The sequence below is a fragment of the Phoenix dactylifera genome, unplaced genomic scaffold, assembly GCF_009389715.1.
Source record: "Phoenix dactylifera cultivar Barhee BC4 unplaced genomic scaffold, palm_55x_up_171113_PBpolish2nd_filt_p 000587F, whole genome shotgun sequence".
Taxonomy (NCBI): Eukaryota; Viridiplantae; Streptophyta; class Magnoliopsida; order Arecales; family Arecaceae; genus Phoenix; species Phoenix dactylifera.
This window is the reverse complement of record NW_024067987.1, coordinates 178446-190591: the sequence shown is the minus strand read 5'-3', so window position 1 is coordinate 190591 and position 12146 is coordinate 178446. Positions and strand designations below refer to the sequence as shown.

Genomic DNA, 12146 nt, shown 5'->3' with positions numbered 1-12146 from the left:
AAAAATGAGGAATCACGAAATTGGAACTCAACTAGACAAGCTTTAGCTAAAGGCCTCCCTTTTTTTTCTTTTCTTTTTTTGTCCGAAAAAATCAATGATGGGACTAACCCTACCAATGAACTTGCCAAGCACTCCAAGCATTCCTTTTCGTATTGACATGAGGGACTACATTACCATCACAGAACATGCTTATTCTTGTTCAAAAATATGACGAATGTAAACTTTCTTTAGTTCACTTGTCCAATGAGCCCTAGTAGTAAGACTTTCATCTGAATCTTGATAATAGTTGTTATCCTTTATTGGCCCCATGACTTCTAGTAACTTAATTATGTTTCAATTGTTAATGCATGTACTTTTGATTGCAAGTTATGTGACATTATGTAATAAACAGGCAACAAAAAAAAAAAAAATCAGAACATGTGACCATGGCATCCTAGTCAAGAATCCAATATACTTGGCAAAACAAATAGCATTGAAACAATAAAAGACAAGAAAAAAAACAAAAACAAAAAACAAAAATGGATGCCAAAATATGCAGTACAGGCACAAATTGGCTGCACCATGGCATAGGAATCGATATCCCTTGTTGCTATGGTGTGATATGGTGTGGATGGCCAACCATACTCCCCCAGTACCTAAAAACATTTGAATTCTTCAGGTAAATCTGAATATTTTGTCAAAAGAGGACAAAAAAAGCATTGCAAGTTACCATGCAAACATTTTCACAACATATATCGTCATTCAGAATAAATGTATTCTCCTTAAGAAACATAGACAAAACACATTTAAGAGAAATATAAATGCAATGCAAGTTTTAACATAACTGGAAAAGTCATCATACACTTCTGATCAGCTTCATTTAGGAGAATAGGTCAATATTATTTTGAGGGCATACTTTCGATTCACTCTAATAAGTATTAACAGGTATTTTCCTGCACCAGCAAATCAGTATGACCTATAGAGGCCCAATAACGGTGCCTCCCTTTTCTCCACTCTCTGTCTTGCAGCCTCCCTTGCTTTAAGAGCAGCTTCTTCCTCTTTGGTCATCGCCTTTGTCTTCTCATCCCCTCTTTTTCTCTTATTAATAGCAAGTGACGATGGAGCACCTTTAACGGTTCGCATAGGATTTAGAGATGTTGAAATGACCGGTCCTGGAGCTGGGCCACCTTTATATTTGGAAGCAGCACCAACTTCAGCAACAGGTTTAGTCTGTGATGTCTTTGAAGTAAGTTTGTCACTTTTAGATTCATATAAATGGCCCATATCAGGTCTTGAAACTTGAGAAGATTTAAATGCCTCTTCCTGTGTAACCCACTTCCCTTTTTCCGCAACATCATTGCAACAAAAATTATCGTTAGAATTAAGAGAAAAAAACAGTATTTAGGTCAAGGATTAAAATGATAATGAAAAAAAATGAACCTTCAAATATTTAAAGAAAATTGAAAGCAAGCTCAGTTGTGATTTTAATACCCAAATTACTAGAATAATATAAACCCGAGTTTGGATCATGGTGAAACCCATTAGCTTCGTTGTAGTAATATCCTGAAGTAGCATCATACTCCCACTCTGCAACCAGAAAACCTGTTTTAAGTGTATTACTGCCAATAGCAAGCCAGCAGGACAAGTGTCACTTACGAGATTGGTTTTGCAAATATATCATCACTACTGATATCTACTTAATAACATGAAGGGAAGATAATAAGTTGTTTGTAACATCTACTAGCAGCAGCTTTAACTAGGAAGTAATATAACTAAAGCCTTGAAACTTATCTAATTGATATGGCTTTAATGGATGAAACTATAAATAATAAAAATTTATAGAGTCAACAGCCTCTAACTGAACTAAAGTCAACAATATAGAGTGGTGCCAATACACAGCAACATAACTCTGGGGAGGAGAACAGCCGACCATGAAATAAAAAGACAGTTGGGAGGTAGGAAAACCTACCATGTAATGATTTAAGCTCGTGAAGGAGAAACCCCTAAGATACCCTACAATAATGGTGGGCGTTAAGAGAAGAAGGCAAGCTTTTTTTCCCATTACGTGCTGTGCAAGTGGTAGTGATCTGTGTTTTAAAACAATAAACTCCCCCCAATATGTCATGGTAAATTACTAGGGCTTTAACTTATTATTAGAAATAGACAAAAAACAAAAGGTTACATTACCATCTCTAGTTGCTGCTGAACATGCAGCATCATTGGACTCTAATGCATGGTTAGCAGATTTCGCAGCTTCCTTGAAAGTTGCTAAATCCTTCTGATAACTGCGTTTAGCTTTCTGCAGAAAATTTTCAGACAAGAAAAGAAAATAGCAATAGCATTTCAAACAATTGCTCTATTCTGAATGTTCTACATAAAAATAATTGCAGTAGTTAATGATGGATCTTTAAGCAAAAATTTGCACTTGGAACATTATTATAACTTTCTTTTTGTTCCGCAACAAGCAAGCTACTTTACATAACTAAACAGGCAATATTTTCTCTGACCAATCAAAAGCATGCAATCTAATGCAATCTAAGAAGAACTCAAAAAACTCTCTCTTATGGATCACCCAAAGCTTACAGCTTCTATTTGCTCAAGGGCTCGGGCAGCTTCTTTCTGTTCCTTCTCTTTGGCAGCACTTTCCTTTCTCATAGAAGCCAGCCTCTTAGCGACATTGTCCTTATGACGTTGACCAAGTTCATGGGTTCTGATGGTCAAGGGATTGTTGGATATATAGATCTTGCAGAAGTCGCACCATTTATTTCCCTGACTCACCCAATACTGTAATATGCATACAAAAGGAACAGTTAATAGGGAAGAACTCCCTCTCTAAAGCTGACACAGACAGAAGCATAAAAATATAAAGTTGAAGACATTACATGGAATTTAGTAGTTAGCTCAAGCTACGAAATAGAAGTCAAAAATAATTGACAGGAAATACTAGCCAGAAAACTGATCACATATGATGATGAAGAAGCAAGAATCAAATAAGTAAAATTACATTATTAGTAAATTAAGAGCCTAAAACCATCTGAGGAAAAGGTTAAACAAGAAGCAAAGACAGGCAATGAAAAGCATTAGTGAAGAACATCAAGGATGAACTCACCATAAATGTCCTAGCAAAATTAAAATTACAAGCTAACAACAGAAATAAAAGTGAAGTCACAAAAGAAATCTGTAAAGGGAGCGAAAAATACTTTGTGTTGCTCAATGAATGGGAGCAAAAGGAGCAATGATGAAGTTATGAAACAGGTCCGACACCATAAATTAGCAATCACTACTTCCAAGGACTAAAGAACCATGATTGAACCAGGATATAGATGGAAAAGAAAGACCATCACAAAACTACAAATGAGGAACCTAATCTAGCAAACTATTAAGGCTTTTTAATAACAACCATAGCATAAAACTAAAGCAACGTATACCTATTAACAATAATAAATGGTTCCAAAGTATTACTTTAAATGTAAGCATGCCTCTATCATATATGATGATGTGTCAATTGATATGTAGATTATTAAGGAAAAAAATGACAAGATGAAGTTTGTTATCATCAAGGATGATAGAGAAACAAATGGCAGAAATACTTGACAAGATTACGAACCCAAGCAGTACCAGTGTAAGTATGAACTAGAATAAAATGAATGATAAAGATGGGAGATAAAAACTAATGAAGATACAAAGTTTACAAACTGGACAACTCATGAGCAGGTAATTGATGAAAATATATTGTGGACATTTAAAAACAATGTTCAGCTAAAAGATAGTTAACTAAAAAGGACCAGCATAGAATGAAACCTCACTTAGAGTCTGATCAAGGTAACAGGGATAAACAAAAGAAATAGACAAACATGGAATCTATGGTGATAGTAAGTACCTCCATAGAAAGCAATCTTCACAGCAAAAAATAAGGAGAGTACAACAATGGTTCTAGATAAACTTAAGACATAGGACGGTGCTTTGGATGTGCTAAACAAAACATAAAGGACCTGTTTAAGCCCATGGAACTACAGTAGGTGCAACAGGAACAACAGGAATAGTGTAAAGGCCAAAAGTTGCGTGTAGACTTCTAATAGAACACCAAAAAGATGACTGTTCACATCCACCTCCTACGGAAACTAATCACAAGTAGCACCAGTACTGCTGCATGAATAGTAGTCATTGTCATTACAAGGGCAAAGAACTCATTGTAATCTAATGAACTATCCTGAGTAAAACCACATAAAGAAAGAGATTTATAGTCTCCTACTGGGACATTATAGCAAATCCTAACATTGACTTCTCTTGACCCATTTATGGCATATGAGTACCACTCATTCATTGAGGAACATGATCCCAAGTACGGGGTTGCTAAACAGCTTGAAGCTTGCTACCCATGTTTCCTTTCCCCTCTATAAATTATACCACTCATGATCATGCATGATGGAGCTAAAAAAGACACTAGGAAACAAAACGCATGATGGAGCTAAAAAAGACACTAGGAAACAAAACAAATTGAACAAAAATCCACAGCAATTAGTGTTGCATGCCCGCAGTCATAGTCGTAACGATGTATATACTTAAGATGTGAAGGCTGCAGCAGAACATTGAAGGAAGCATCAGCAGAAAAGGAACCTTCTAAACAGACATCAAGAGTTAGGAGAATATAAAAGATGTTTGGACACGGATAGATTGAAGAAGAAACTCCTGAATACAATGATAAGCAGGCACTAAAAGGTCAAAGGAGAAAGGTTCAAGAAGATGCAAGAGCAATAGGAAGGGAAACGAAGGGGAAAGGATTTGATGAATGAAAACACTTACAGTTGAAAGGGGAATGTTGGATCATATGGGAAAAAAATCAGATATTCTTAAAGAAAGGCATCAAGGCATGTAGCACTGCCACTTTCCTTAAAGCTTTATTTACCCCCAGTAATCTGGTGTGCAGAAGGGAACATGCAATAAGGCTCTAGGATGCAATGACACCTAGTGTTTGACTACATCGAGCACCAACGAAATCAAACCACTAAGCATTCACCGCTGATCGACAGAATTATCAAAATTGATCTCATTTTCAGGCTGTGTATACTTGGCTTAAATAGACTAATAACTAATACATGTCTTTTTGAATAGACATGTCAAGATACATACACCGTTTTGAATAGACACATCCCATCTCAAAAATACATTTGACATATTAGATAGTTTTATTAATTAATATTTAGAAATACATTAGACACATCAGACAATTTTATTAATTGATATTAGTTTTATTAATTAAAATTTAGAAATGCGCTAGACAAACCAGAGAGTTTTATTAATTGATATTTTAAATTTAAATTTTTAAAATAATTTTAAATAAATCAATCTGGTTAATTACCTTTGTAAGAAACCGAATAAGCTAGCTCAGGGTAAGATGCTGAACTCTCAACCATTATTTTATATGAAATTGGATTTCCATTTTAATTTGAATCCAAGGTTTTGGATCAGCCCTCTACCCACACATGGCTTCAGTGATAGCTCAAGCATACAGCATCCTCATGGGTTTCCTCAGCAAGATCTAACTAGTGGAGTTAGCAGACAATTCAACGGTGAGCACTATGAATTATCTAAAAATGATTAGACTGGTGGACTTGGTAGGATATTTGATGATAAGTACTATAGGTTTTCTCAACATGATCTGACTGATGTACTTGGCAGGCTAGTAAGGAAGCCAAACAATCCATGCACTGCCAAATTCTAGAATTGTCAAATTATCAAGCCCTTTACAATCAGGTCATCAAAATTGGGAGTCAAGGAGTACCACTCCAATGAAAATAATGGACTCCAAGGTTTTAATATTGTTGCTCCACCCACACTAGTCTTTACTAATAGCTCTAGCCTATGGCTTCCTCCTGGGTTTCCTCAGCAAGATCTGACTGGTAGATTTAGCAAGCCATTCCATGATGAGTATTATGTGTGCTCTCAGGATGATCTTACCGGCGGACTTAGCAAGCAATTCCATGACTACTATGAGCTCTCTCAGCATGATCTGAATGGTTGACAGTGCAAGATGTTTGATTGATTTACCAAGCCATTCCATGATGAGTATTGTGTGCTCTCAGGATGATCTTACTGGTGGATTTAGCAAGCAATTCCAGGACTACTATGAGTTCTCTCAGCATGATCTGAATGGTTGACAGTGCAAGATGTTTGATGATGGGTACTATGAATCCTCTCAAAGTGATCAGATGAGAGAAAAATCAATAATTCTTAAGGAAAGGGTTCAAGATGTGTAGCATTGCCACTTTCCTTAAGGCTTTATTCATTCCACCAATTTGGTCTGTAAAAGGGAATATGTGATAAGTCTCTAGGATACAATGAAGCCAAATGTTTGATTACATTTTGCACCAACGAAATCAAACCACTGAGATTCACCAGTGATTGGTAGAAGTATCAAAGTTCATCTCATTTTTGGCTGTGGATACTTGGCTTCAATAGACTAATAAGTGTCTTTCTGAACACACACATCCAGAAACATACATGTCTTTCTGAATAGACACATCCTATCCCAGAAATACATTAGACACATCAGAAAGTTTATTAACTAGTAATTTGTTATTAACTGAAATTTAGAAATGTGTTAGACAAACCAAACAGTTTTATTAACCAGTATTTAGTTATTAATTGACCTTTGGAAATATGTTAGTCACATATTTAGTTTTATTTACATCCCTAAAGTATGATGCCAACTACTCAACCACTGCAACCAAGGTTAGCCGAACTATGCTGAACCAGCCAGTTCGAGGATATATTGAACCAGACCAGTTCAAGATTTCAATTCGGGATATAAACGCTTTGCCCCTCCCTCTCGAAGCTTCTCCTCTCAATTGGATTTAGAAACCCTAATCCCTGAAGCCACCATCCCAATCGAGTCAACAACACCACCATACAACGATGACGATGGCCCCGGCCAGGGAAGCCTTCATCCTCTCTCTCAATCTAATTGCTGAATCTGATGCTCTCGAAGCTCCCCGACAATGGCTCAAAGATCCTCATCCTCTCTCTCCCTCTCTCTTTCCCTCTCTCTCAGTTTCGTCACCGTATTCGGAGCTCTCAAAGCTCCTCGTTGACAGATCGAGTCTCCTCGGTCTCTCTTCCCTCCTCTCTCCCTCTCTCTCCTTCGTCCTCTCCTCCTCCTGCTCTCCCTCCCCCCATCTCCCTCCCCCTCCCTCCCTCCATTTTGGTAAGCCCCAGAACGGCAAGGTATAGACCTATACTGTGCCAAACTAGTCACCAACAGGTACGAGCCCCGGTACTAGTTCGGCGAACTTTGACTACAACGGTTTTATTTTTGTTTTATATAGAATTGAACTTCCATTTTATTTTGATAAAATACGCACAGAAAGCTAAGAAAGTCCATCACGATGATTTATCTTTATGAGAGCCATAGTACAAGAAGCCCCTGAGAATAGAATGTGGTATTAAAAGACATCTATCTGGACAAGTATACAAATAACAAATTTTTTACTGCTTAAAGTTTCATCCTAGAAAGGACATATGGCAAACCATAAGGAAGGCTTGGTATCTTTACCAAGAAAGTGAATAGAGCATGTATATCCAAATACGCTACTAGGTTAATAAAGGAAGAAAGGTTGCCTAACCTGAACATGCAAGGACTTAAAAACCTTTAGTACTTACGGTCCATGATGGTCGAATGTACAGCCTTTACCTAACCATACAGTGTACAAGTCATGTGTCCTGGTGGGCCCTGTATTGCAGTATGTCCCATATCGGCCAGTGACCAGTAAGGCTTATACAGTGGTTTTAAAATCCTCACTGAAGAGTGTAGGGAGAAGTGTACTTTTATGGGAATGTGCAATTTCTAAGGTGCATAGGAGTCAAAATGAACTAGTCAGAGAACTAGGAAGAAAACAGCAGAAAGAAGGATTTGAGGACTTTTTGGGTCTTCTTGAACATGTAATAATGTTTTGAGAAAGGGTGCCAAAAAATAAAATTATGTCATGAAAACTATACAAGACAAATTTACAAGCATCATATCAAATGAAGGTCCGAACAAGTTTTAAACCAGCCATAAGAAATTAAATATAAGAAATATGAGACTCTTGATGCATAAAGTATACCTAGGTGAACAAAAGAAAAAAAAATAAGTGCAAGATTTGTACTATCCACACAAATAAGGAAAACATGGTGCCTCAAATATCAAACTGAATTCTAAACATAGTAACAAAAAGCATTATCACGTTGGATGTAGTGTACTAGAATAGGGCCTGCATTACTTAAGAAGGTGGACAAATTTACATCAGCGACAAGATCAACAAAAGACGTTAGAAAGAGAATGTGTAAAGGCAGCAAAATAGAGTGAGACTGTGTAAAGGTAGCAAAAATTACATCAGCAGCAAGATCAAGGAAAGAAGTTATAAAGAGAATGTGTATAGGTAGCAAAATAGAGTGAGACTTTGACAGAGCATTCAAGCATGTGGCTGATCTTGCATTAAACAAGAAGAGGACTATTTAAAGGAAATGAGGTATTCAAAATCAATCATTTGGCTTACAAAACTGCACTAATATATTATACAAAACAAGTAAACTGAAGTGTCAATCTACAGTTATTCAGCAGGATTGATGAAGGCTTAATCAAGGGTTTTGGATCCAGAATAAAATAACTAAAAACTAGATCATGAAAGTTAAACTTCAATCAATTGCCACCACTTTGGTTAGAAAACTTCTGAACACTCGTTTTCCATAAGTACTTATCCAACCTCATAACACCACAAAATTCTTAAAGAGGTGTTAAAGTATTGTCAGAAGAGCATTTAAGGTGAAGCAGGCAACTCTACTCTCCTTCAAAACATACTAAAATTCATGTTCAACAACTAAAATAGGTTTTCTCGAGTTATATGAGCATGATTTTCAACAAGCAAAAAACTCAGTCTGCTAGCAAGTTGACTCAAACGTGGTAAAGTATTGAGTTGACAAGTCTTGTTAGACCCAATATTAATAAAAAATCTTTTAAAGGTGGTTAGAGTGAATGATTTGTGGAGTTATCATAAATGAATTTGTTGCTCATGAGGCAATTTGTTACCAACCACACAATTACTAAAACAGCATTTATTTTCGAAACCTCTTAGCCAATGATCAAATTTAAGAAGAGAACTTCGATCAAAGAAACAAAGACAGAAGATGTGGTTTCCATTGACTCTCCAACACTCTCATGGATTTGCTAGCTAAAGAGGTTCACTATCTTGGCCTGTCTAAATATGATCAAAAGGAATTTGTTTAGCATTTCGTCTACAAATTTAAAGACAAAATTCCTTCTCATTAAAGGAATGGAAGTGGCAGAATTGGAACAAGATCCACAAGTCATAGTAGTGGAAACACAAGAAAACTGTGTGACCATGAAATTATCAATAAGGAATCTAGTAATCTAGAAGAATGCAAAATTATACTTCAAAAAAAGAAAAAATTATCACATCTGGTGCAATTGTTGCATCTTATCAGTACCTTCTTTTATCCCTTGAAGACAACATAAAATTTGTGGAAAAGGAAGATTTCTTTTAATATTCATTTGAGTCATTTGCTTGACCTATAGGCTAACAGCCCACCTCAGAGAGACTTGTTAGTATAGTCTAACTTTCGTTGAATCTGGGAAAGGCCAAAAAATGGATGAGGAAATATTGATGATTAACAAAGATATGGACCCTATATATAATCCATCAAAGTAGACTCTCCTAATGTGAAACTCAAGATAAACATGAAGGGGTGACTAACCAAAAGATCTGGTTACAAGTAACAATTGCTCATGAGGTAGCATCACACTACATCATGGTGTGTTTGGTTGTTTGGAGACCAAAACAATATGTTGGAGAGCAAGAGGAAAGCAAGATACCTAAGAGATGCAAACTCAAAAGGATTAGCTATCAAAAACATAGTCAAACACCTCCAGGAAACAGGTCAACAAAATCTACGATGGGAGGAAAAGGTGAAATGAGATGGACCTAACAGGACTCCAAAGTAAGTGGTTAAATCTCAATAAAGATACACCCAGGAACTAATAAATGTGATTTGAGAAGCAAACTATGGGATTCCGCAACAAAAAAAAATCTCTAATCGAGACAAACAGCCTAAACAAGCACTTCTAACAGGTTCTTTTTATTCTTTTCTTTTCATTTCATTTCTTTTTTCATAGAAGGGCATGTAACAATGAGCTAGACAACGAGGGAAGCCCTCCACCAAAAAACTCTAAACCCCCAAACCCTGGTGAAGGTGGGGTTTTGATCTCTTGGTCCAACTACCAAGGACATTACCAGTTTGTTAAGTTGGCACCTTTTTGGTAATGCTTATTGAGTCCATATCATTATGCATAATTTGGACCAAATAAAAGTGTTTCAGCTTGAAATTAATATATTTTCTCCGCATTACTTAAAAAGGTTGAGAAAATCATGTTCATAATGATTTTAATGTCTAGATTTTTCTTTTGTATTATATTTTTTTATTTTTCCGATATGTCTAACTTTTAAATTGGTACTATTTTTGTACTTTTCCAACATTGAGAACAAAGACATTTTCTCATAGGAACTAATTCTTTTATCCAAACTACTGGCTAGCATCTTTATCTCAGTAAAAATTGTTTCAAGTTTTACTCTTCTGGCCAAATCTCCTTGTCTATATTGTTTTTTCTATAACATGCTCTGGCACATAAAATCTTTGGAAAGAAATTTTAGTGATGATGGGTTTTTCTCCTTTTTATTATAAAGTGTCATAGCTTAGGCACTTTATAGTGGTAAAATAAGTAATTTACACATAAACAACATATTTTATTTTTCATACCAGATATTAAAGGAATAATTAGGTATTCATCTCCGTAGCTAGAAGGTGACAACTACAACCGAATCAAGAGTCTCTCAGAAGTGAAGATCATCCTGCCTTTGTTCTCGTCTAATATAGAGATTGACAATTCTTATACTTTTAATGGATTCTGAGATACATTAGAATTTCATTTGAAGAGCTGAATACAGTTACGTTCTTCAAGGCAATGAATTAAAGATTGCAATGAGGACTATAAAGCTAATATATGTCTTCGGTAGGACAAATGTTTCAAAAAACCCAACACAGACAAAAGTTTCACTTCTTTTACATTCATACAAGAAGTTAATCCCACTAAACAAAAGAATTCGTCATTCCTATGGCCACTAATCATAGATTAACCATAAAAAAAATTAATCTAATCGACCATTCTTAAAACGTTCAAATTCCAAGACTCCTGTGCGTCAATTCATGCAAAAAGGAAGTACGTTGAAGTCAAATCTTTTATAGAATGCCGTATAATTGAATCCAAATGGCAAAGAGGCACAAAAAGAAAACCCTAATTCAGAGCATAGCATGAATCGAAATGCAAAGATAGAGCGTGAGAGAAAGATCACCTCTGTCATCTTGGTAAGGATTGAGCTCTTCTTCTTTTGGCGAGAAAAAGAAGGACTTTTGAGGGGTCGTAATCCGGGATCGCGGGCCTCTTGGGTGTTTTGCTCGGGGGAATCTGACCCTAGCTGAAAGCTGGGTTTTAAAATTCCAAAATCACAAAAGTAAAATAATAATAATAATAGAGGAAACAGGGGGAACGAGAGGTCTAGAAGGCAGGAAAACCGGTTCCCATTCTGTTTGAACTTGGACCAGACCGGACCGGAAAGGACCGGTTTGATATCCCTTGTAATAAAAGGTTGGCTATCGTAACAATTACAACTTGCCATTATTTCCCTCAAAACATACCGTTCCAGACTTTGGATAATCTACTAAGATTTGGACTGAGTTCCTATTGGATTAATAGACTGAAAAGTCCACTTGAGTATGGCCGATAACAACTCATCATTCTCCGGTCCGAATTAAAAAGACCTCTATGGTTCTTTCCTTCTCCCTACAGACCAACGGACCTATAAGTTGCCATTTAGGCTAGGACTTCAACGAGCCTCAGAGGAGCGGGCTAGGTGGGCCAACAGGCTCGATTTTCTCTACAATGATGCTGTAATGAAAAATAATGGGCGATATAGAAAGAATGATATTACTATTTTCTCTGCTCATTATTTACTTGAACAAAAATACCATATTTTGACAGCACAATCTCTTCTAGAGAGAAAATTGATGAAAAGATTTTAAATTTTGAAAATTAAATCATATTTAGAGAAATCATGCAA

General features: G+C 36.2%; 1 protein-coding gene across 2 annotated transcripts; it reads right to left on the bottom strand.

The window, feature by feature from the left end:
* Positions 1–726: 726 nt before the first annotated feature.
* LOC120106644 (zinc finger protein ZOP1-like) lies at positions 727–11848 on the bottom strand. 2 transcript variants are annotated; one of them, XM_039119642.1, is made up of 5 exons: positions 11382–11848; positions 2563–2763; positions 2167–2278; positions 1471–1581; positions 727–1319 (listed from the first exon to the last, which is right to left on the bottom strand). In XM_039119642.1, the coding sequence occupies exons 1-5, from the start codon at positions 11703–11705 to the stop codon at positions 946–948; spliced, it is 1122 nt and encodes a 373-aa protein (XP_038975570.1). In that variant the 5' UTR covers positions 11706–11848; the 3' UTR covers positions 727–945. The 2 variants fall into 2 exon arrangements, with proteins under 2 accessions (XP_038975570.1, XP_038975571.1); XM_039119643.1 differs by having other exon boundaries at positions 1471–1566.
* Between the last annotated feature and the right edge of the window lie 298 nt (positions 11849–12146).